This window comes from Magnolia sinica, chromosome 15 (assembly GCF_029962835.1).
Source record: "Magnolia sinica isolate HGM2019 chromosome 15, MsV1, whole genome shotgun sequence".
In the NCBI taxonomy this organism is placed as follows: Eukaryota; Viridiplantae; Streptophyta; class Magnoliopsida; order Magnoliales; family Magnoliaceae; genus Magnolia; species Magnolia sinica.
The window spans coordinates 11,704,048-11,725,866 of record NC_080587.1 but is presented as its reverse complement, the minus strand read 5'-3'; the positions used below and the strand labels follow the sequence as shown (position 1 = coordinate 11,725,866).

General features: G+C 38.1%; 1 protein-coding gene across 1 annotated transcript; it reads left to right on the top strand.

Annotated features, from left to right (window-relative positions):
• The first annotated feature begins 3,299 nt into the window (after positions 1-3,299).
• LOC131227132 (splicing factor 3B subunit 6-like protein) lies at positions 3,300-4,085 on the top strand. The gene has a single exon (XM_058222851.1). It carries the CDS (start codon positions 3,446-3,448, stop codon positions 3,815-3,817), a length of 372 nt encoding a protein of 123 aa, XP_058078834.1. The 5' UTR covers positions 3,300-3,445; the 3' UTR covers positions 3,818-4,085.
• Positions 4,086-21,819: the final 17,734 nt, after the last annotated feature.

Here is a 21,819-nt window from a genome sequence, read left to right as displayed (position 1 = left end):
AAGCTTCGATCATTCAAGTTTGTGACGATAAAATCCGTTCGATATAAAAAGTAGTCAAGTGTACATGATAATAAAAGTATTTGGAATTTGTGCACGTGCATATATGGAATTAAAAGTGCCTAATTAAATGTGATGAAAAAAAAAAACAATATATAAGATAAGTGGTTGGAGATTGGAATGAATCATTTTTTGTCCATTTGTGGATTTCATGCAATGTAATTCTCTTAAAGAAAGTTATAGCCTTAAAAGTTTCACACTAGAATTATTAATTAAATAGTATATATTGGATTTTTTAAATTAAAATGGAGTGTGATAATTGGTACACCTTATTACTACCATATCATAAGAGATATTGAGGTTTATCTATAATTAAGATTTCTCTACTATGAACGTCAACATATATTGGGAAATGGCTTTGGTTAAGACACCCCTCTCCTCTCTCGTCCTAGCCCTGAAATTTCTCACATCTTAAAAACAATACTCCACAAAATTTAAGATCTCATAGTATATATAGTGTTCTCTTCCCTTGTTAAGTATCTACGTCTTTGGTGAGCTTTTCTTCATCTATGTGCCGGTTTCCTTGTAGCGAGCAATAATTACAATATAAATAGCATTGGCTAATACAAAATTGGGCGGTAGTTAGGAAACTCCCTAGCACCAATCAATGTATCAATGCATTGTGATATTCTGAAAATATCATTTTTATAAATTCCCTAATATTGTCAATGCATATTGCATTAACGATACGTATTGGCAATATTGCACTTGCATCGATTCTCTTTTAAAAATTTTAAAAAATTCATAACATTTGATTTTAAAAAGTTGATATTTTTTTTTTTTTTTTAATCTTTTTCCTTTCTAAATTACGTTCCCAAGGGGCTTTCAACAAATATTTTCATTTATTTGGAGAGAAAAGGAGACCTGGGTGTGGAAATCAAGATGGAAGATTGTATGGTATCAAAAATCCAATCAGTGAGTTTTTGTTAATTTAAATTGTTTTCTCTTATTTAAATTGTTTGGAATTTATGTAGTAAAATTAGTGATTTATGATTTTATATGTTGTGCATCTTCAGTCATGAATTTTAAATTTTAATTTTCAAAATTTAAAAAAAAATGTAGAAATTTGAAAAAATTCCACTATTTTATGATTTAATCCGTCTAACTTGCAATTAGTGTGGAAAAAAAAAATCATATAAAAGTACTTGAAAGCTAATCTACAAATTTACAAAAATTTTGAAAATTTTGAGAAAAATATTCTTTAACTTAAGAATATTATAAATAAATAAAACTAATTTTAAAAAATTACATTGGTTAGATATTATTTATGCATTATATTATCTTAACATCAACCATACTCATTTATTAATGGAAAGTTTTGGCTTTTGAATGTATTAGTTGTGTTTTTCATGTATATATTTTCTATGATTTAAATGATATTAACTTATTTTAACATAGTTATATTACTTTTATCAGACAAAGTATAATTTAGGACCTTTTTTCTTTTTCTTTTCTTTTTTTTGTAATTTTTCGAATTCTAGATGTATATGAATATCTTCTTTTAACATCTCATTAAGTTTCATTGAAACTTCAACTAATTTTCAAAAATAAAAAAGATACATACGATATTTCTCATGTGATACCTGATATTTTTATTTATCCAAAGAGCTGCATGATATTGCTATAAAAAATAATGGTAATATAGAAAACGATTATGGTTATACATTTAAGATAATTCCGTTCATAAAAGTTTTTAAATTGGTATTTGTCTCTACGTTTCCACTTACAAACCCTACCCAAAAATTTATAAGGTAATTCCATTTATAGAAATTTTAAAATTGGTGTATTTTTTTGTTTCCACTTACAACTACCTAAACAATAGGTGGCCGTCGAATGGTCCACTGAAAGGAAATTTCTCACGCACTTCCAATTACCTCCCAAGAGGAATACTTAAATAAGTTTCATTTCTTTAAAAAACAAAGAATGTCCACAAATCAGATGTTACAATTCGAATAGTCTGATTTGAGGCTCTCCAGGTATAAGCCAGTGGGTTGGATAACTTAATGTACACCACGTATACAATTCTTCAGTGCCTGTACATTAAACTCATACGCTCGTAAAGTATGAAATAACTCCCTTACAACCTTCTACCCATACACCTGGAAGTGGATTGAATCCAACCTGCCCATCTCTGGTCAAGAACGGGCAAATTTGTGTGGGCCCACTGTAATGTATTTGTTTATCTATGCCGACTACTTTCTTGGATTATTCTAAGGTATGAGCCAAAAAATGGGGCAGATCCGGCACAAGTGGACCACCTAGGTAGTAAGTTTGGGTTGTATTAAATGCATCAAACATTAGCATCCCACCCTGCGTCCCTAACCACAAATAAGCAGATCTGTGGGGGCCCACCATGATGTATCTGTTTATCCATGTTATTCGTTTCCTTTCTCATCTCATTTTAAAGTATGAGCTAAAAAAGGAAGCAGATCCAGAACATCAACGTATGACTACAGCATTTAATGTTTTTTTTTTTTTTTTTTTTCATTTAATGCAAGCCAAGCTTACCACTTGGTGTGGCCCATTTGAGAGTTGAATCTGAATCATTTTTAGGCTCCTACCTTAGAATGATTTTAGAATAAGAATGGACAGTATGGATTACCAAGTACATCGCGGTGGGCCCTTCCCGGCAGATCCGTCCATTTGTCGTTAGACTCAGGAGGGTAGCAGGCAATCCCCGTCCTATTAAATGTAACTCATGTTGCATTTCATTATAGAATTCTCTTTAGTGTGGTTCACTTAAGCGTTGGATCTACGTCATTTTTGGCTACTGCCTTAAACTAACATAATAACATGAGAAAAGGAATGGATGGTACGGATACACAGATGCATCACGCTAAGTATCCGATTTGCCTCCTTTTTAGACTCCTACCTTGAAATAATTCAAGAAAAAGTCTCATACCTTAAAATAATTCAAGAAAAGGAATAAATAACATCGATAAAGAGATACATCACGGTGGCCTAACACAAATCTTCCCGTTCCGGCTAGAGACGGCCAGGATTGGACGCAATCCGCTTGATACTCCTTCTGGGTATGACGCTTGATACGCTGGCGTTTAGAACGATAGATGTGGCATAAATGAACCCAAAGTAATATATCGGTCGAACGGTCGAAGTAAATTTACAAATCTCCGATTCACACGCCACGTATGCAAGTTCTAAAGTAAATTCTAAAAGCCCGTGTATCAGCCGCCAGACTACCAGAGTATTTCTCATGTAAAACTATATCAGAGAACCGTCCAGAACTCCCCCATCCACCCTCTCCCTCTCCCTCTCCCTCTCGTCTAAAACCCTAACCCTAGCTCTTCCGCTCCAATCAAAAAATTCTGTCCAAATCCCTAACCCTAGCCGTAGAGAAGCAAAACCTAACCCTAGACAAGCGAGGGGGATGGCGACGATCAGCTTGCGGAAGGGGAACACGCGGCTTCCGCCGGAGGTGAACCGGGTTCTGTACGTTCGGAACCTGCCCTTCAACATCTCCAGCGAGGAGATGTACGACATCTTCGGCAAGTACGGCGCCATCCGTCAGATCCGCATCGGCAACAGCAAGGACACACGTGGCACCGCCTTCGTCGTCTACGAGGACATCTACGATGCAAAGACAGCAGTCGATCACTTGTCCGGCTTCAACGTCGCCAACCGATATCTCATCGTCCTCTACTACCAGCAGGCCAAAATGTCTAAGAAGGTGGACCACAAGAAGAAGGAAGATGAGCTCGCCAAGATGCAGGAGAAGTACGGCATCTCCAAAGATAAGTAGCCGTTGATCCCGGTCTCTTCCTTTCTTCTCAATTCTGATATAATTACAATGGGTCGAGGGCGGGGGATGCAAGTAGCGTCCTTTTCTTGAGATTGGAATTTGAATTGGTTTTTTTTTTCTTTCAAATGTCTGTCTTTCTTCTATTGTGGTTGTATGGATATAGAAAAAGGTTAGAGATGGTAGATGTGAATTGTGTGTATGATATCTGAAAAATGGAGTTTGGACCGTTGATTTTTGCTAAAATGACAAGGAGAGTATGGTTGTGAAACTGGGAATCGGTTTGGTGGTATGATCTTTGGGATCTTTGTTAAGAACATAACCTATAAGCCAAAAGGCCCAGGACTGATGGAACACGTCAACCTAGGATCTTTAAACAGTTGGGATTGTAACATTCCGCCACACTCTGCAGCTGATGTCTGTGCAGCCCACTCTGGCCTCTTTTCGAGGTAGCCCTTTCCAGGGCATTGTGGCTGCACTTTGGTTATCCAGGTAGCACTTTCCACTTGGCTGTTGCACTGTGGTTGTCCATGTAGACCTTTCCATGCTATGGTAGCTTTCACTCTGGTCCAGGTTGACTAATGGAACATGTAAAGTTCGGCTCTTAAACCGTTCAGATCGTAACATTCCATCACATTTTATAGCATGTGTCTGCGGTAGCCCACTCTATGGCAGCACTCACTCTGGCCTCTTTTCCAAGTAGCCCTTTCCACATATGGCAACTGCACTCTGGTTGCCTAGGTAGCCCTCTCTACGTCATGGCGGCTTTCACGGTTCAGGTTGCCCTTTCCACAGGTCACCTTTTCCATGACTCGAACATAGGACGCGGTGTTGGCTCCGATACCAATTGTTAAGAACCTAACCAATACACTAAAAGCCCCAAAACTGATGAAACATGTCAAGCTAGGCCCTTTAAATGGTTGGGATCGTAACAACCGTGTGGTTCTTTTAGGATTTTGGTTGTGTTTTCTTGTTTTATCTTGCAATGGGTTTTGTTGATCCCCTTTTATAGACTCGTTGATCCCCTTTTGTAGACTCCGATCCACCAACATAACCAAGGGTGTAAATTGGGCTGGTTGGGTTGGGTTGAGGGTCAGCATGAGCCCAACCAAACATTAAGAGTAGTGTTATTAGAACTGTCATGATTCATATCAGATGTATGGGTGTACAATTTGAATCTGACTAAGCAGTTGTACAATTTAGGTAGCGTGTGGACGCCTCACGATGCCGACTAAGCAATCATGGAGACTACTTTTCTGAAAGAGCAAATTCAAGATAAGTGGGTTTTAGCATGAGACAATTGACATTTTCCCTTAAATTCAACTAGGTTAAACTTCTCTCAATCGTATAGAATTGATGTGGAGCAACAGGAAAGAATGCAATGAAAGAAGCAACACATGAAAATGTCAAAAACTAACATATCCAACAGAAAGGGCCCATAATGGTAAAAACATCTAGATTGGACCCTCAATGGATGGCTTGGATATTGTGCATGACTGCCACACTAGCACATTTGGTGGTACATAAATGGTATGCCCTATTGCACTCATGTGGACAAAGTGAAGATTTGCAAAAATTAGTAACGTTGGGAACTTACAAAAATAACATCGAAATGGTTTCACACAGTTGTAAGTAAAAAGGCTGAAAAATATACCAATTTTAAAATTTCTAAAAAATGAATTACCTTGAATGTGTAACCACGATCGTCTTTTTCATTACATGAAAACACATATGGAGACGAAGGAAAGCTCACCAGAAATGTTGATTCCCTACCATGAGGGAAGAGAACAGTACATACTATGGGATCTCTAGATTCGGTAGACTAGGGCTTCTAGAAGGAAAATGATTTCTCTAGGGCTAGTGCCAAAGAGGAGAGTAAGAAGTATTTTAAACCAAAGCTCTATACCTATATTTATACACCTCCATCCTAGAGAAATTTTCCTTAGAGACTACTTATATTTATAGACTTTCATCCTAGAGAAATTTCAATTAAAGACTAACTCATGTATCTCATAAGGTACGGTGGTAGAGAGGTGTACTGTATTACTACACTCGTTCCTAATGAGAAAACATAATCTCCACCTTCCAATTAGGTAGTCCAATGTGAGACCTCTAAGATATAATCTTTTAAAAGGGAATGAAATCACACCAAATTTACAAGTGGATCAGAAACGATTCATCTTAATCTTCAACTGCTTTGTCTTAGAATAATAATTTAATAACATTCAATCAGGCACATTTGATTCCATATGTGTAGAAGGATGCATTCCAATGCTCCAATTGTGATGCACAATTATCTACTTTTGAGATTGAACATATTTTATTTTGACAAACTTGATCGATCAAAGTCCATTGAAAATATTAATATAATAATATAAATAATTTGTTTTCAAAATAGTTCACGCTTGATCGTCCATTCGTTCTAACGACAAAGATAAGTCTCATGTGCGTCATCATCATCGTTCAATCATCTACCATCTTCCTCCCGCCTATCTCTACAACCCCGATATTGATTTGGCCGTTCTCTCAGCGTGCTTCGAATATAAATTAATATGTTCAAATGACCTTGAGAACACACACCAAAGTAGTGTCACCTCATTATGACTTTGCCACATAATGTAGAATAATAATTACACAAATAGTTACGTATAGGATTAGCATACTCGCATAACGGCTTGGACTGAATCCATCCGTTGCTTGTAGGTATTTGGTCTTGTAACACGTGTGGCTCAATTTACACATCGTAAGTGATCAAGTGTGCATCATTTAATCAATCATCACGCAAGATCCATTCAATCAATCAATATCTATCCCCGATATGGGCTTGCACGATTTGACTAGGTACAGAGTCGATCATGCAGATCTGTGTAAGATCCCATCCTGATCATGTTCTAAATTTGGGTAAAGGTACATCTCATATGTACATGCATATCAATATGCATTACTCTTGTTGTGCATATACCTTCACAATGGTCTATGACATGGGAGAAGCGAACCCAACCTTTAATAAACAAATGTTGGCCACACCTCATCGTGATGGCCAATCCAAACATCTATGTGGATACATTATTGTGAAGCAATTACATCCATGAATATAAACTCAAACATCAAAAAATCGCAATATAATCCAATGAATAAAAATGTACATGTGTCAATAACGGTCTGATGAGCCGCACAAAGTTTAACAATATGTATACAGTAGACCAAGCAAGGTGTAAAATCAAAATGTAAAATGTCTCCAACTTGTTAGTAGAGCTGGTAGATAAAGTGTAGTATGTGCGAGTGATCCGAGGTTAATCCTTGGTTGTCTTACCTTCTAATCCTTACTAAGTATTAAACAAACAAACAAAACCACACAAAAGAAAAGAATGTGAAATGACTTGAAACTCCCCATTCTTTTAATGACATATGTGGTTATTCATGTAAATATTTGGATTTTCACATGATGGTTGGATTAGCCTGATTTCATAGGGATCAATTGTTAGAAATTCTATCACCTCAACTCCCATTAATATAAATCGTCCGATATAGCAGTTTTGCTTGGATTGAATATTTTTATAGTATTGCCACAGCAAATGATCCTAAATATATAGTTCAAGTAGGCGGTCAAAAAGATAATGAGTTCAATTATGCTATTGATTCAATATGCATGTTATATTTTTTGGGTATGCCTTTTTAAGGTATACATCGAAACTTGGTTTCATAAGTGTATTTGTATCCATGATGATAAATGATAACCACGTTGACGATTCTCTTAAACTTTGTGCGGCCCATCAAATCGTTATTGACAGATGTACATATTTATACATTAGATTATATTGAGATTTTTTTTTTTTAAAAGTTTAAGTTTATATGTATGGATGTGATTGCTTCGTGAAGATGTGAAGATGTGTACACATAGATATTCAAATTAGTTATCACGATGAGGTGTGACCAATATTCGTTGATCAAAGCTTCATTTGCTTCTTGCATTGTGCAAACCATTGTGCATGTGTGCATAACATGAGAAATGTATATTGAAATACATGTAGATATTAAATGTACCTTCGCCCCGATTTATGAGATGATTTGAATGAGATCTCACACACATTGACATGATCGACTCTGCATCCAATCGGATCATGTAGGTCTATATAAACCGGCAAGGATAGATCATTGGTTGATTAGATGGATCCCATATGATGATTGCGTAGACGATGAACACCTATTCATGATATGTGAATTGACTCACATGCGCTACGAGACTAATTACCTACAAGCGACGAATAGATTTTAGTTTAGTTGTTTTGCGAATATGCTAGTCCTGTAGGTGACTTTTGTGTCCTTGTTACTCTACGTTGCATGCCAAGGTAATGATGAGGTGATGCTACTTTGGTATGTATTATCAAGGCCATGTGTAGAGACTCGGTTGGGTTAGAAGCATGTTAGGAAAGCAACTAAATCAAGATCAAGTTATGTAAATGATGTGATATAGGGAGATTGTAGATGATGCCATGGTGGTGTTGATGCACATGAGACTTATCTAAGGCGTCAAATTGAATTGATAGTTGGATTTTATTGCAAATTATTTGTATATTACTGTATTAATGTTTTTAATAGACTTTGATCGATTAAGTTTGCAAAGATAAAATCTGTTCAATCTCAATAGTAGATAAGTGTGTATCACGATCTGAGCATTGGAATTATTGTGCGTGCACATATAGAATCAAATGTGCCCGATTAAGTGTGATCAAATCAATAGTCTAGGATAAGCAATTGAAGATCGGGGTGAATCGTTTCTGGTTCACTTGTGAATTTGGTGTGATATCATTCCCAACAAGGGAGATTATAGTCTTCAAAGGTCTCACACTAGATCTACCTGATTGAAGGGTATAGATCAGGTTTTCTTATAAAGAGGGATCATATTAGTTCGATGCACCTCATTACCAACATAATATAAGAGATGTTGGAGTTAGTCTCAAGTTAGTATTTCTCTAATATGGAGGTCTATAAATATAGGTGTATGGCTTTGGTTTGAAACACCTCTCTCTCTCTCCTCTTTAGCCCCAGCCTTAAGAGGAATCTCTCCCTCCTAGAAACTCTAGTTCACCAAATCTAGAGATCTCATAGTGTGTGTAATGTTCTCTTCCCTTCTAGTTGAGAATCTATATCTCTGGTGGGCTTTTCTTCATCTCCATGCCTGTTTCCTTGTAGCGAAGAAGGCGATCATGGCGCTACGCATTCGAGGTAATTCCATTACTGAAAGTTGACATATTTTTTCAGGGCGGAAGATGCAAGTAGTGTCTTTTTCTTTCTTACTTCCTTCTATTGTGCTCGTATGGATATAAGAAAAGATAGAGATTAAAGATGTGAATTGTGTATGATATCTGAAAATTGGAGATTGGACTGTTGAGTGTTGCTAAAATGACGAGGGGAGTATGGTCATGAGACTGGGAATAACTATGGTTGTATGATCTTCCAGACTGTAGAGATTTTTTGGGATTTTGGTTGCATTTTTCTTGTTGGGTCTTGCAATGGATTGATAATTCCCTTTTATAGACTCCGGTCCAACATCTTAACAACTAATCTACTATAGAAAAGGTGAGAGATTGTAGAGTTGAATTGTGTGTATGACATCTGAAAAATGGATATCGGGCCATTGATTGTTTCCAAATTCACTAGGGGAGAGTATGGCTGTGAGAGTGGGAATTGCTTAGGTGGCATGATCTTCTAGACTGTAGGGAATTTTTTTAGTATTTTGGTTGTCTTGCATCGGGGTTGATAATCCCCTTCTATAGGCTGATCCACCAACTCAGCGGTGGGATCTTCAATGCCCCAAAGAGAAACACCCCCTTCATTCTTTGGGAATGCTAATCTGCATTAAACATTTGATTTTAAGTAGTTGAAAATCAATTTTAGAAAGTAAATCACCAAGGTGTAGGAGACATACATCTCCTTCAAAGATAAGTAGCTGCTCCCATCTCCTCCTTTCATCTCTATCTTTATATATTTACAATGTATCGAGGGCGGGAGATGCAAGTGATGTCTTTTCTTGTGGATTTTGTATGGTAGTAGGGTGTCTTGAACAGTGTTTTAAATAGCAATAGCATGTTGTGTAGCGTTCAACCCTCTATAGCGTGTAGCATAAGCTACATGATATTTCTATTTTTTTATTTAAATATAGGAAAAATATGATAAATAGTAAGAAAAAGGCAAAAAATATAAACATGCTTAAAAATTGTTTTTTTTTTTTTTTTTTTTCAAGTATAAGCATATTCAACTAAGTTATTAATTATCATTTATCAGAAGCCAATCCACATATAAAGTCATAAACGAAATCAAATAATTATCACATCAACAGCTTTCAAAGAAAACCATTTTATTTATTTATTTTGAATCAAACCACTTTAATTAAAAATGTCTGATTGAAACAACAAGTCACAACTCACAAGTATGAAAAGAAATAAAAATTCCACAGGTTATGAGTATTAAGTACAATACAAATGTCATCTATACAAAGAGGGGTTTTTGAAAACCCTCTTTCGAAACCCTTTCTTCTAAGTTTAGTTTTAAAGGTTTTTTAGCACGTGATTATCACACCATCTTTAACGAAGGATCACCACCATTTTAAGTGAAAGTAAACAAAGAAAGGGTTAGTTTTAACTTTACATTTTAAGGTTTTTTTTTATAATGTAAGTTCCACACCATTGTTAACAAACAAAAGTAAAAATAAATGTTCTTGTCACCCTTCAAAAAAACCAAAAAACAAAAAATACACTTATAGTGTATGCTACAAACGCTACACGCTACGTAGTTGTGGCGTATTCTATGACCCTTGTAGCGTACGCTACAGGGTATTTACGCTATTTAGCTATGCTACATAGCACTACGGCTACGCTATGAGCGCTATTTGAAACACTAGTCCTGAGATTGGATTTCGAATTGAGTTTTTACTTTCTTTCTTGTATTGTGGTTGTATGGATATAGAAAAGGTGAGAGATTGAAAATTTGACTTGTGAGAATGATATCTGAAAATTGGAAATCAGACCCTTGATTGTTGCCAAAAATCATTAGGGAGTATGGTTGTGAGACTAGCAATTGCTTTGGTGGTATGATCTTTTAGACCATGGGGATTTTTGAGGATGTGCCTTGTTTTATCTTGCAATGAGGTTGCTAATCCTCTTTTATAGACTCATCCACCGACATAACTAGGGGTGCAACTCGAGTAGGTTGGGTTGGTTTCAGGGTCAACCCAATCTCAAGAGCAATGTTATCAGAATTGTATGATTGAGAATATGAATCATGAATTGCCATATTCATATACACCCAAATTATATATCTTAAATAGTCATATGATTATTGTAAGAATTGTATCAAATCGTTTGATAATCGTAGATTGTGTAAACGGGCCAAAAAATTACTTGAAAAATCATCGTCTTCTTTTTTCTTTCTTTTTTTTTCTTCTTTCTTTTCACTCTTTTGCTTATAAAACATGAGAAAGGCATATACCCCTATTAAAAATATCCTCTTCTTTTTTTTTTCTTTTTTTTTTCAAGAGAGTAGATTTGGGGATTATCGTATGAATCATTTGATGGTTGTAGACTGCGTAAATGGGCCTAAAAATTTACATAAAAACGCTTTTTAAAAAAATCATTTTTTCTTCTTTCTTTTTTACTCTTCAGCTTATAAAGCATGAAGTAAAAATTAAAAATTAAAAATAAAAATAAAAGAAGAAGAAGAATTCCCCTATTAAAAATATCCTCTCTTTTTTTTCTTTTTTTTTTTATCGAGAGCGAGAGAGGATTTGGGGATCTCGATATTCAAAAATCCAAAACAACTAAATCAAGATATCTTCTTCTTCTCTTTCGCTCAATGGAATTGAATGCCTTTTTTTTCAAACATGATTCTACACGAAAGATAAAAGCACAAAATTATTGAAGGACTCTTCTTCTTTCTTTTTCTTTTTTTTTTTTTCTTTTTTTTTTTTTTTGAAAGAACTCTTGAATGTTTTTTAATGTAATTTTTTTGAAAGAAAACAAAAGAAAAAGACAAGAATCCTTTGCTATCACGATGTGTGCCACACATTTTTCTCATTTGATAATGTCAAGATATGTATTTCCTTTTTTTTTTTTTACTTTTATACATGATGCAAAATGGATTTTTTATAATCTTTTCTAATTTGTATTTTTTTCAGATGTTTTTTTAAGAAGTCAGAAAAAATCTTACGATTTACAATAGGATTTACGATACGATAATGATTTTGACAACACTGCTCAAGAGTGCCCAACCGGCAACCTGACCGGACACAAATTCCAACCTGAGGTGCCCAACCCAAGGTTCCTCTATACTTAATTAATGCAATTCCTCCCAACCCAACCCAAGTTCAGTTCGAGTTGGGCTCTTTTCAACCTAAGGAAGGACCTTGTCAACCTGACCCAAACCCGGGTTGGGTTGGTGGTGTTCGGGTCAATCCGAACCCAAGTTTGCAGCCCCATATGTAACTGTTGGATCTTCAATACCTCAAAGTGAAACACAAACCACATGATTTGGAAACACTAATCTGCATGATACCTTATGAATTGAACAGTTGAAAACCAATTTTACAAGATCAATGGTATTTATAATATTTGTAGTGTTGAGAAAACAGTTGTAAAGACCTTGATTACAAATCTTTCAACAACAAAAAAAAAAAAAAGACCTTAATTATAAGACCATTGTGGGGATATCCCAGGACTCCAACGCAAATGGTCAGGATCAAGAGGGCCTCATGGCCATTGGTCCAACCATATCCAGTCTAATTATTAGGTTGTGATTTACAAATCTTTCAAAAAAATTAGTTTTGATTACAAGACCATTGTGGGGATCTCCCAGGAGTCCACAAATGGTTGGGATCCAGAGGGCCTCATAGTCATTGCTCCCACAATATCCAGTCTAATTATTAGGTCGTGATGACTTGAATATGCACTGGCCCACTAGTCTGATCATCAGCCAAATTGGTATGGTGAGATCACCGAGGGCCTATATCCATGATACTGACTATGCCACAAACCTGATAAGTGGACCAGCCTGGTTTTTGGGACAGGGCATGTTCATGAAGAACTGCTCACGTGTGTTCTGCAAATATTCTCTCCTTTCATCTGAATCGCTTTGGCATTTCCTGGGTATGGTATGCATGTTTTTCACTTTTCTACAGGAGGAATATTGATGCGTACAAGTATGGCATTTCACCGACAGATGTTGCGGTACCATTGCCTCTATGTGGTTTAGTACTCTTAATGTAAAAGAAATTACAGTCTTTTGTTGAAAGTAACTTTTCGTTGGATTTTGGCATGGAGTGACTGTTTTGGCGTGTGGTAGTTGGGTCTTTTCAGATTTGATTGGAACTGGGTCTCTCTTCTTCTTTTATTGTGGTTAGTTTTTTGGCCTTCTTTTCTTGTAGGGTGTTTTTTTTTTTTTTTTATTAAAAGTTCTGTTGAAAGCAAAGGAGAATATAAATAAAGGGTAAGTATGTTATATCGCTGAAGGATGAGTAGTTTTCCAGTTTTCCTTATTCTTATGTCTATGGTACATGGATTTCTAGGTGATTGGTTACTATGGTGGATGGATTCAGGGTTCCTCTGATTGGCTGTGAATTGGGTTCTTTTATTTGATTGGATCTTTGGATTATTTGTATAGCATGTGGGTGCTTGTGTTTGGAGTTTGGACTTGTTTGAGTATTGACTTCAAGGATCTTAGAGGGGCATGCACAGTGTTTTCCTATAGTGTGATTTTGAGCTGAGTTTTGGTAGTGTTTGTATGCCTCACAACCTGGACTTTTTCTTTTTCTTTTTTGAAGTAACGAGAGAATATATTAAAAACGAAGAGAGGAAAAATACAGAGGGCAACTGCTGAGATAGCAGAAGCGGAAATTACAAGCCTAGGAAAAGAAAATTAAAGTCCCTAAGGTAAGAAACATTGGCTGCCCATTCAATAATTAGTCTTTTAGCCCTTGAACCCACAACGTGAGGGGGGGAATGATAGTTGTTGAAACATCTGTCGTTCCTTTCTTTTCAAATCGCCCACCAAATAGCCAGAATCGCCATTTTCCACACCTTAGATTTGACCTTACCCAACTTGAAGCCGTGCCAATAAACCAACATGGAATAAGCAGAAGTTGGAACAACGCATCCGCTGACGCTGAACTAGGAGAAAAAGTCTTAACGAATTTGCGTGATAAAGGGGCAATGGACGAAGAGATGGTCCACCGATTCGTCGCTCTTCATACAGCGAAGGCAGATGTTTACCAACTGCATCCCTTTCTTCTTGAGATTGTCTATAGTGAGAATCCGATTTTTTGATGCCAACCAACCAAAGCATAAGTACTTAGGAGGGACAGGGTACTTCCAAATAAAAGGCAGGCGGAGGTTATATGGGGGGGATGGGGAGCAAAAACAGCATAGAGAGATTTGACTGAGAAGTTGGAAGATTTGTCTCTCGTCCAGATAATTTTGTCTTGCTCAGAATGGATTGGGGAGACCGAGGATAACTAAGCGAGAAGGGCCGCGTAATCAGATGCCTCCCTATCATCCAGGTTTCTGAAGCATCTGATATCCCACACCGTCCCGAAAGCGGATTGAGAGAAAAAATCGGCGATAACGCCATCCTTGATAACATCAAGGCGATGAATAAAGGGGAAACTATCCTTCAGCTTTCTGTCCCCCAGCCAGAGGTCGTCCCAGAAACTACCCCGTTCCCCAATTGGAAGGTAGAATTCTGAATGACAGTAGATTTGGAACGCAAAATACCTTTCCAGATGCGGGAAGCTTTGTAAGAAGTGGACTCCTTGGTCCACCACCCTCCCTGAGACGAGCCATATTTATTTTTGATGATAACGTTCCACAATGATGCCGGTTCTGATCCCAATCTCCAAGTCCATTTGCCCAAAAGGGCCTTATTCATAGCCTTCAGAGTCTTTACGCTCGCTCCACCATCCTGGAAATGGCGACAGATCTCCTGCCAGTCCAGCAGATGAAACTTATTTTGATTTTCTTTGCCGCACCACATGAAGTCTCTTCTGAGCTTGTCAATACAAGCCAAGACCAAAGGAGGACAGATGAGGAGAGCCATGAAGTAGGTGGGGATGTTGGACAAGGCAGCTTTAACGAGGGTGAGCCTTCCTCCCATAGATAAATATCTGCATTTCCATCTGGCCAGCATCTTCTGAAATTTCTCCACAACCTTGTCCCACATCGCGATCGGCGGGGCCCCGATAGCGAGCGGCAGACCAACGAACAACGTCGAAAAGGAGGCAGGCGAGCAACCTAAGAGATCAGCGTACCGATTCAGATCAATCTCCGAGACATTGACCCCAAAAACCTTGGATTTAGCCATATTGATTCTCAGACCTGAGACAGCCTCGAAGCATCGAAGGGTGGTGTGCAGGTTATTGATTGCTTCGCTTCAATCATAATAAGCGTGTCATCAGCGAACTGAATATGAGATATCGGAGTAGGAATTCCCGGCATCGAAATACCCCTGAATAACCGAGAGCTTTGGCCCATTTGCAGTAACTGAGAGAGGGCCTCAGCGATGAGGATAAAAAGAAGGGGGGAAAGGGGGTTACCCTGGCGTAGACCCCTCGAACTGGGAAAGAATGTAGTTGAGAAGGACCGAGAAGTGCGACGATTCAACGTAGGCCTTGATCCACGTTCTTCACTTAACACCAAAGCCCATACAGAGAAGCATATAATGCAGGAAGCCCTAGTCGACGTGGTCGTAGGCCTTCTCGATATCGAGCTTACAGAACACACTCTTAATTCCAGATCTGTGGCAAGAGTGGAGAACTTAGTTTGCAATCAAGGCCCCGTCAATGATCTGCCTACCTTTAATGAAAGCATTTTGATACTTAGAAATGAGCTTGTCCAACAAAGATGACAGCCTTATAGAGAGAACTTTTGCCAGAATTTTATAAGGGCCGCCTATAAGACTGATGGGCCTGAATTGAGAGAAAGAGGTAGCACCATCGACTTTGGGGATAAGGGCAATGAAGGAAGCTCCTGAACCTTTGGATAACTTACCTCTAGAGTGGAATTCAGAGAGGAAACTCATGACGTCAGATTTAATAGTTTCCCAAAATTGCTAAAAGAAAGACATGGGGAACCCATCAGGCCCAGGAGATTTGTCTCCTTCCATAGCATCAAGAGCCGATTTAACCTCTTCTTTCAAGAACGATGCTTCCAGAAAAAGGGCCTTCGAATTCAAGAGTGGAAGAAAAGGGATCCCATCTAACAGGGGTCTCGTCCACCCTTCAGAAGAGAGAAGAGAGGAGAAATGATCGACAGCTATCTTAGAAATTTCTTCTCTGTCCTCGATGAATCTGCCATCAATAGTGATGATGTGGATGGCCTTAGCCCGAGCTCTCATGTTGGCTAAACTGTGGAAGTATTTTGTGTTCTTTGTGTCCTTCAGAAATCCAAACAACTTGGACTTATTTGGGTACTTGATTTCAAGGATCTTAGATATATAGGGCATGCGTAGTGTTTTCCTACTTGGTGTATGATTTTGAGCGGAGTTCAGATAGCGTTTGGATGCCTCACAAAAGATGCGAACTAAGCAATCGCATAGACTGCTTTTCCCGAAAGAGCAAAGAAAGCAAATTCAAGATAAGTGGGTTTTAGAGCGAGACAATTGACATTATCCCTTAAATTTGACTTGGTCAAACTTCTCTCCATAGGAGAGAAGTGATGTGATGCATCAAGAAAGAATACAGTGAAAGAAGCAACACATGAAAATGTGAAAAAAGTAACAAATCCACACAAACAAGATCTCGACTTGACAACGAGTTCTTTCCAACCAAGGGAGAATTGATGCAGAAGTTAGGCAAAAGATAAGGAATTGGAGAGACTAGATTTAGGGGTATGATGGCCATTTTTATTTTCTATGTATTTAGAAGTTGAAGAAGAAGACGATAGATTCCTGGAGATTATTTAGGAGGAAAACAGTAGGATGGATTCTCGTGGTCCTGTTTGTAAAAAGATAATTGAAAGGATCTAGAGGTAGGAGGCAAGGAAATAGGATATCAATTATGGAGTTTGAAGGTGGTTTGTTGAATATTCAGGTAACTAATCTTCATTTGGCCAGAATTGCTCTTATCAATATTGACATGGAAGAAGAACATGTCATGGTTGCACAGTGCCAAGGGACGAGGGGTAGACTCTGAGGAGTTTCAACACAAGGTCTTGGGTTCAATACCCATAGGTGGTGAAATCCCACTATGGTGTGCGTGGGGCATGTGTCGGGTGCGTGTGTAAAAAAATAAAAATAAAATGAAATAAAAAAAGGGGACGAGGGGTGATCTGAAATACAAATATCAATTACAGGAGAGATGGATTAGATATAAAAAATGGTTGAAAAACAGGGTCAATGGAACTACACCATCCGAAAGAGGATTTTTTTATGGTATTCTGGTGGTCCATTTGGAGAAATAATCGAACATAATTGAAGGAGAAGAAGAAGAAGGAGGGAGGGAGGGAGACATAGGCTCAATTGTCTAGATTCTAGATGCAGGAGGCTTAACTTGAAATGGAAAAGAGGTGAGGCCCCAAATCCAGGTAGTTTTCTTTTGGCTTTTTTCAGAAGGTTTGTTGTGGGTTGGTGAGGAGGATGTTTTATGCTTTATGAAGGAATTTCGCTCGAGATCAAGGGTTAGTGGCAGTATGAACGCAAGCATTATGACCATCATTCTGAAAGTTGAAGGGGCGGTGGTGATGAAAGACAGATCTTGGATGGTATTCTGATGGCTGGTGAATGCTGTGTATCCTATGCAAAGTGGACATGGGAAGACGTATTATAAGATCGCTAGGGTTTTGAAGATAGGATTCTCTGTGACATTTTTTTTCTACTGCTATGATTGGCCTTTCGATGTGTTTCTTCAAAAGCTCTCAAGGGAGTGGTGACCTAAAGCCTCAATTTCGTCATTTGCTGGGCGTCGGATTCCAATTTTCTCAATAGCCCTGAGGTGGGAAATTCAGGAGTGGGGGTTTGAGAGAAGTAGATATCTCTCTAGAAATGGCTTGGAAGTGGAGAAAGAATGTCCTGTACATGGTTTCTACCACGCTAATGGATGAGAGGGATAATCTTAAACAGAGCATAGAATATTTTGTTGAGAAGAGAGAAAATAGCCTGTAGACGGAACTCTAGGATCACTCTCTTGGTTGAAAGAAGGGATAAAATACAATGTTCTTCCACAAAACGGTGAATGTGAGGGTATGTAACAGTTCAATCCTACAGATTTAATTAGTGGGGCCCACCTGAAGGACTGCTGAGATATCTAAAAATTGTTGCATCTGCACTGGAAGTAGGATTCGGATACCCTAGTTCAACCCACGGCCTTACTGTTTGTCATTATGTTTGCATTACTCAATGTGAACTTATCACCTACAGGCAATGACACCCATCGCCACTGACTTGCCATGTTTTAGGACATCCCTGTCATGCAATTTAAAAGATAGGGCTGATCAAGTTATTTGGATAGGCCACACCTCGTAGAGTCAGACTGTTGATTCTGTCAGTGTGGCCCACTTCATATTTTGTGCCAGGTGATGGTAATGGTGGGGCGTACCTTTTTCATGGTAAGGATAGCCTACAAAAGTTGCATGTTCTGTAAACATGCATTGGCCCTAGAATTTAGTGGGCCGTACGTATGAGATGATCAACAGTTCGAAGAAAATGCTGGCTTTTTTCAGTATGCATGCGAGATGTGTGTCATGTCTAATAAGTGGACTGGCCCATCATGGAGGGCCCACCGTTAGATGGCATGCACCAGATCTTGAGCACATGATAGGTTTACTAATCAAATTGCTTTAGCGGCCCTTTAAGTGTGACATCTTTCATTTTAGAACTGAATTTGTAGCCATTTGATCAAGCCATACTACGAGGCCCACCTGTTTTTTTCCGTTGAAGATCTTGAGGAATTAGAAGGTGTGCTCATTAGCCAATGCATTGCTTGCAGACACGGTCTTGCTAATCAGGATTCCTTGCAGTTGGCGAGGATGTCCCAGAAATCTCACAGATTGGGATTTCCTAACACTTGGATTGTTGGTTCACAAACAGAATGGGAGGGAGAAAAATACAACAATGGCTCATATTCATTGGAAAATAATGCAACAGTTTTAGGGTTGGGAATTTTCAAACCATGGATGCATGTAAAGAACCCATTTAATCTATTCATTAAGTGGGCCTGACAATGTAAGTTCTTTTATTTGACTCAAACGCTAGATCCAATGACACTAGGTACCCGAATCCGGTCAGGTCCGGATCTTCAAGAATGAGAGCTGGACCCTGCTAAGACCAAACTCGGTTAGCCCATGTACCATAGGACCCGACCTGTTGAATTGACAGACCTACCGCTCACCCTAGCTTTTGAGAATAGCCTGCTTCTCTCCATAAAGTATGTGAAAATCAACTAAACAGCTGATGAGTGTTCTGGCTCCACCTTCATTTGATCCCACCACATGGGCTGCGCAATAGCCCGGTGCCAGTCCCATGTGAAAGCCACACTGTTGATTGGACTGACTTACACCCGTTGAATAAAACATGGATAATTGCACTAAGTTATTAAATGGGAGATGTGAGAGTCGGAATTAAACTGCAATCACTAAAGCTATTTTTCTACTTGAGACAATTGATGAAAAAAGTATATGTTTTCGATGGATTAACTGTAAGGACATTGGATCCACTATAATGCTGGTAGGGTTGTGAGTGGGTACGTGGACCTGTGGTTACCTGGTTGAACAGACCTGATTTTAATCGGTTCAAGTCCTTTCGCCCGGACCTTGAAGCAATCAGGTGGGATTTGGATCTCGACTGGGTCTACTTGGGTTTGGATTGGGTCCATCAAGTCTAACCCAGTCTGATCTAGATCAGACCAAATTAGTTCTAATATTGCTATTATACATCTGAAATATATTGATTTTCTAGCAACAAAATAAGGTTTCGTAAGCCCTGTGAATAAAAAGGAGCCCATTTACAAACCTTGCATGTGTTGAAGTGGTACATGTGTTTGCCATTGTGGGCTGAACATGTACATATCCTCTTATTTGCCCCAAACTCAACTCAAAATATAGATCCAAAGACCCAATGGGTACCCGAATCAAGTCCAAGAATGAGCCATGGATATGAAATTACCTGAACCCAGACAAGCTTAGGTGCAAATACCATAGGACCTGACCTGTTGAGAGCCCTCAGTGCCAGTGGGACACTATCTAGAGCACACCATTTTGAAAGACTTGATTATAGTGGTCCTATCAGGGCAATGCTCACAATAAACCTAGAAAGCATGCTCTCATCTTGGTGCTTGCCGGCCTCAATGGTTTGTTTCAATTCGATATTATAAGTGTCATTCAAACTTATTAAGAATCGTTTATGATCATGTTCTATAAGCTCGTTGAAATTCAAATACAGTCTATAATGAGGTCTTTTGCTACCATCTGTGTAGTGAGTGGTTGTTGCTCCATTGCTAGTTTGAAGGGGCTATGTACACAGTAACAGCTAGTCTTCTCCGAACATCAGGAGATAAAAAAAAGCCCATCATATAGCCAACCAGTGTAGTGTCCCTTGCCTCTCAGGCGGGTCCCCTCCGGTTAGGGGTCCCAAGAAGATGTATCAACATGGAAGGGCCATATACACTCACCAGTCCTAAGTTTGGCCTTCCTAGCTAGCAAGTGGACCAATATTATTCATGGTCCAAGGCATATTTGCAATGTGCCTTACCTGATGAATGGCCTAGATCTTTGACAAGTGTGATGTACACCCAATCTTGGACGTGTCTGGCCCACTCAGGTCTGGAACGTGTTTGGGAGAAATCGGATCTAATGTGATAGATTTTCAGGGCCCACATTCTATCAAAACCCCATAAGGTAAGGTGGCGTTGTTACGTATACAATGACATTATTGTAACACCTTCCTATAAAAAGATTGTATACTAATACGAAGGACAGTTCCTCCACCACATGTATTTCATGCAACTCATATCTCACACAAGTGTTCTGCGTTGGTACACATGCGGATATATAGAGATAGGCAGGCTTTTTACTAAGAGAAAAAATAAAAGAAGAATCAATAGAGGTGGGATACACAAATGATCTTTTTCCGTTACATGTGATTGTCAAACATTTTTTTAATGAAAATTCTTAATAAATAATTTCATAAAATTGTTCTTGTAAATCAATTCTACACTTCTTAAATGCAGCGGCCTCTTGTTTTTCCTAGTAAGAACCCTGCCTATCTACATCCCAACATGTGTGCCACTGCAGAACACTTGTGTGAGATTTGAGGTGGGATACATAAATAATCTTTATTTTTGTTACATACACTTGTTGAATAATATATACAAGCAATCCTAAATAAATAATTTTATAAAGTTGCTTATTGTAAATCAATTCTACACTTCTTAAATACAATAATATATATATATATATATATATATTTCCTTAGTAAAAACCCTGCCTAGATCATGCACGCTTGTGTGCCAATGGTGGGATACACAAATTTCTTTTTTCCATGAGCAATTCTTAATAAACAATTTATAAATTTATTTATAATAAATCAATTCTACAGTTCCTAAATGCAGTAATTTTAGCCTTTTCCTTGATAAAAACCATTCATATCCACATGTGAGCATGTGTGCTAGTGTAAAACACCTATGTGAGATCTTGGGTAGGACACACTATTTTTTTTTTTCCATAAGCAATTCTTAATAAATAATTTTATGAAATTATTTATTGTAAATCAATTTTACACTTCCTAAATGCAGTAATCTTATTTATTTTTTCCTTGGTAAAAACCTTACCTATCTACATGTGCGCATGTGTGCCAATGCAAAACACTTGTGTGAGATCCGTGGTGGGATTTAAGTCGGCTTGTCAAACATGTTTTTTTTTTTTTCATAAACAACTTCAGTGAGAACCTCTTAAATCAGTGTAGAAATGATTTAAAACACACTTCCTAAATACAATGGCAAAGACACCCCCAACTGAGTTGTTTAAATA

Bases quoted from the DNA above. Each gene is read 5' to 3' on its own strand.
- LOC131227132 (XM_058222851.1), top strand. From the start codon at position 3,446: ATGGCGACGATCAGCTTGCGGAAGGGGAACACGCGGCTTCCGCCGGAG.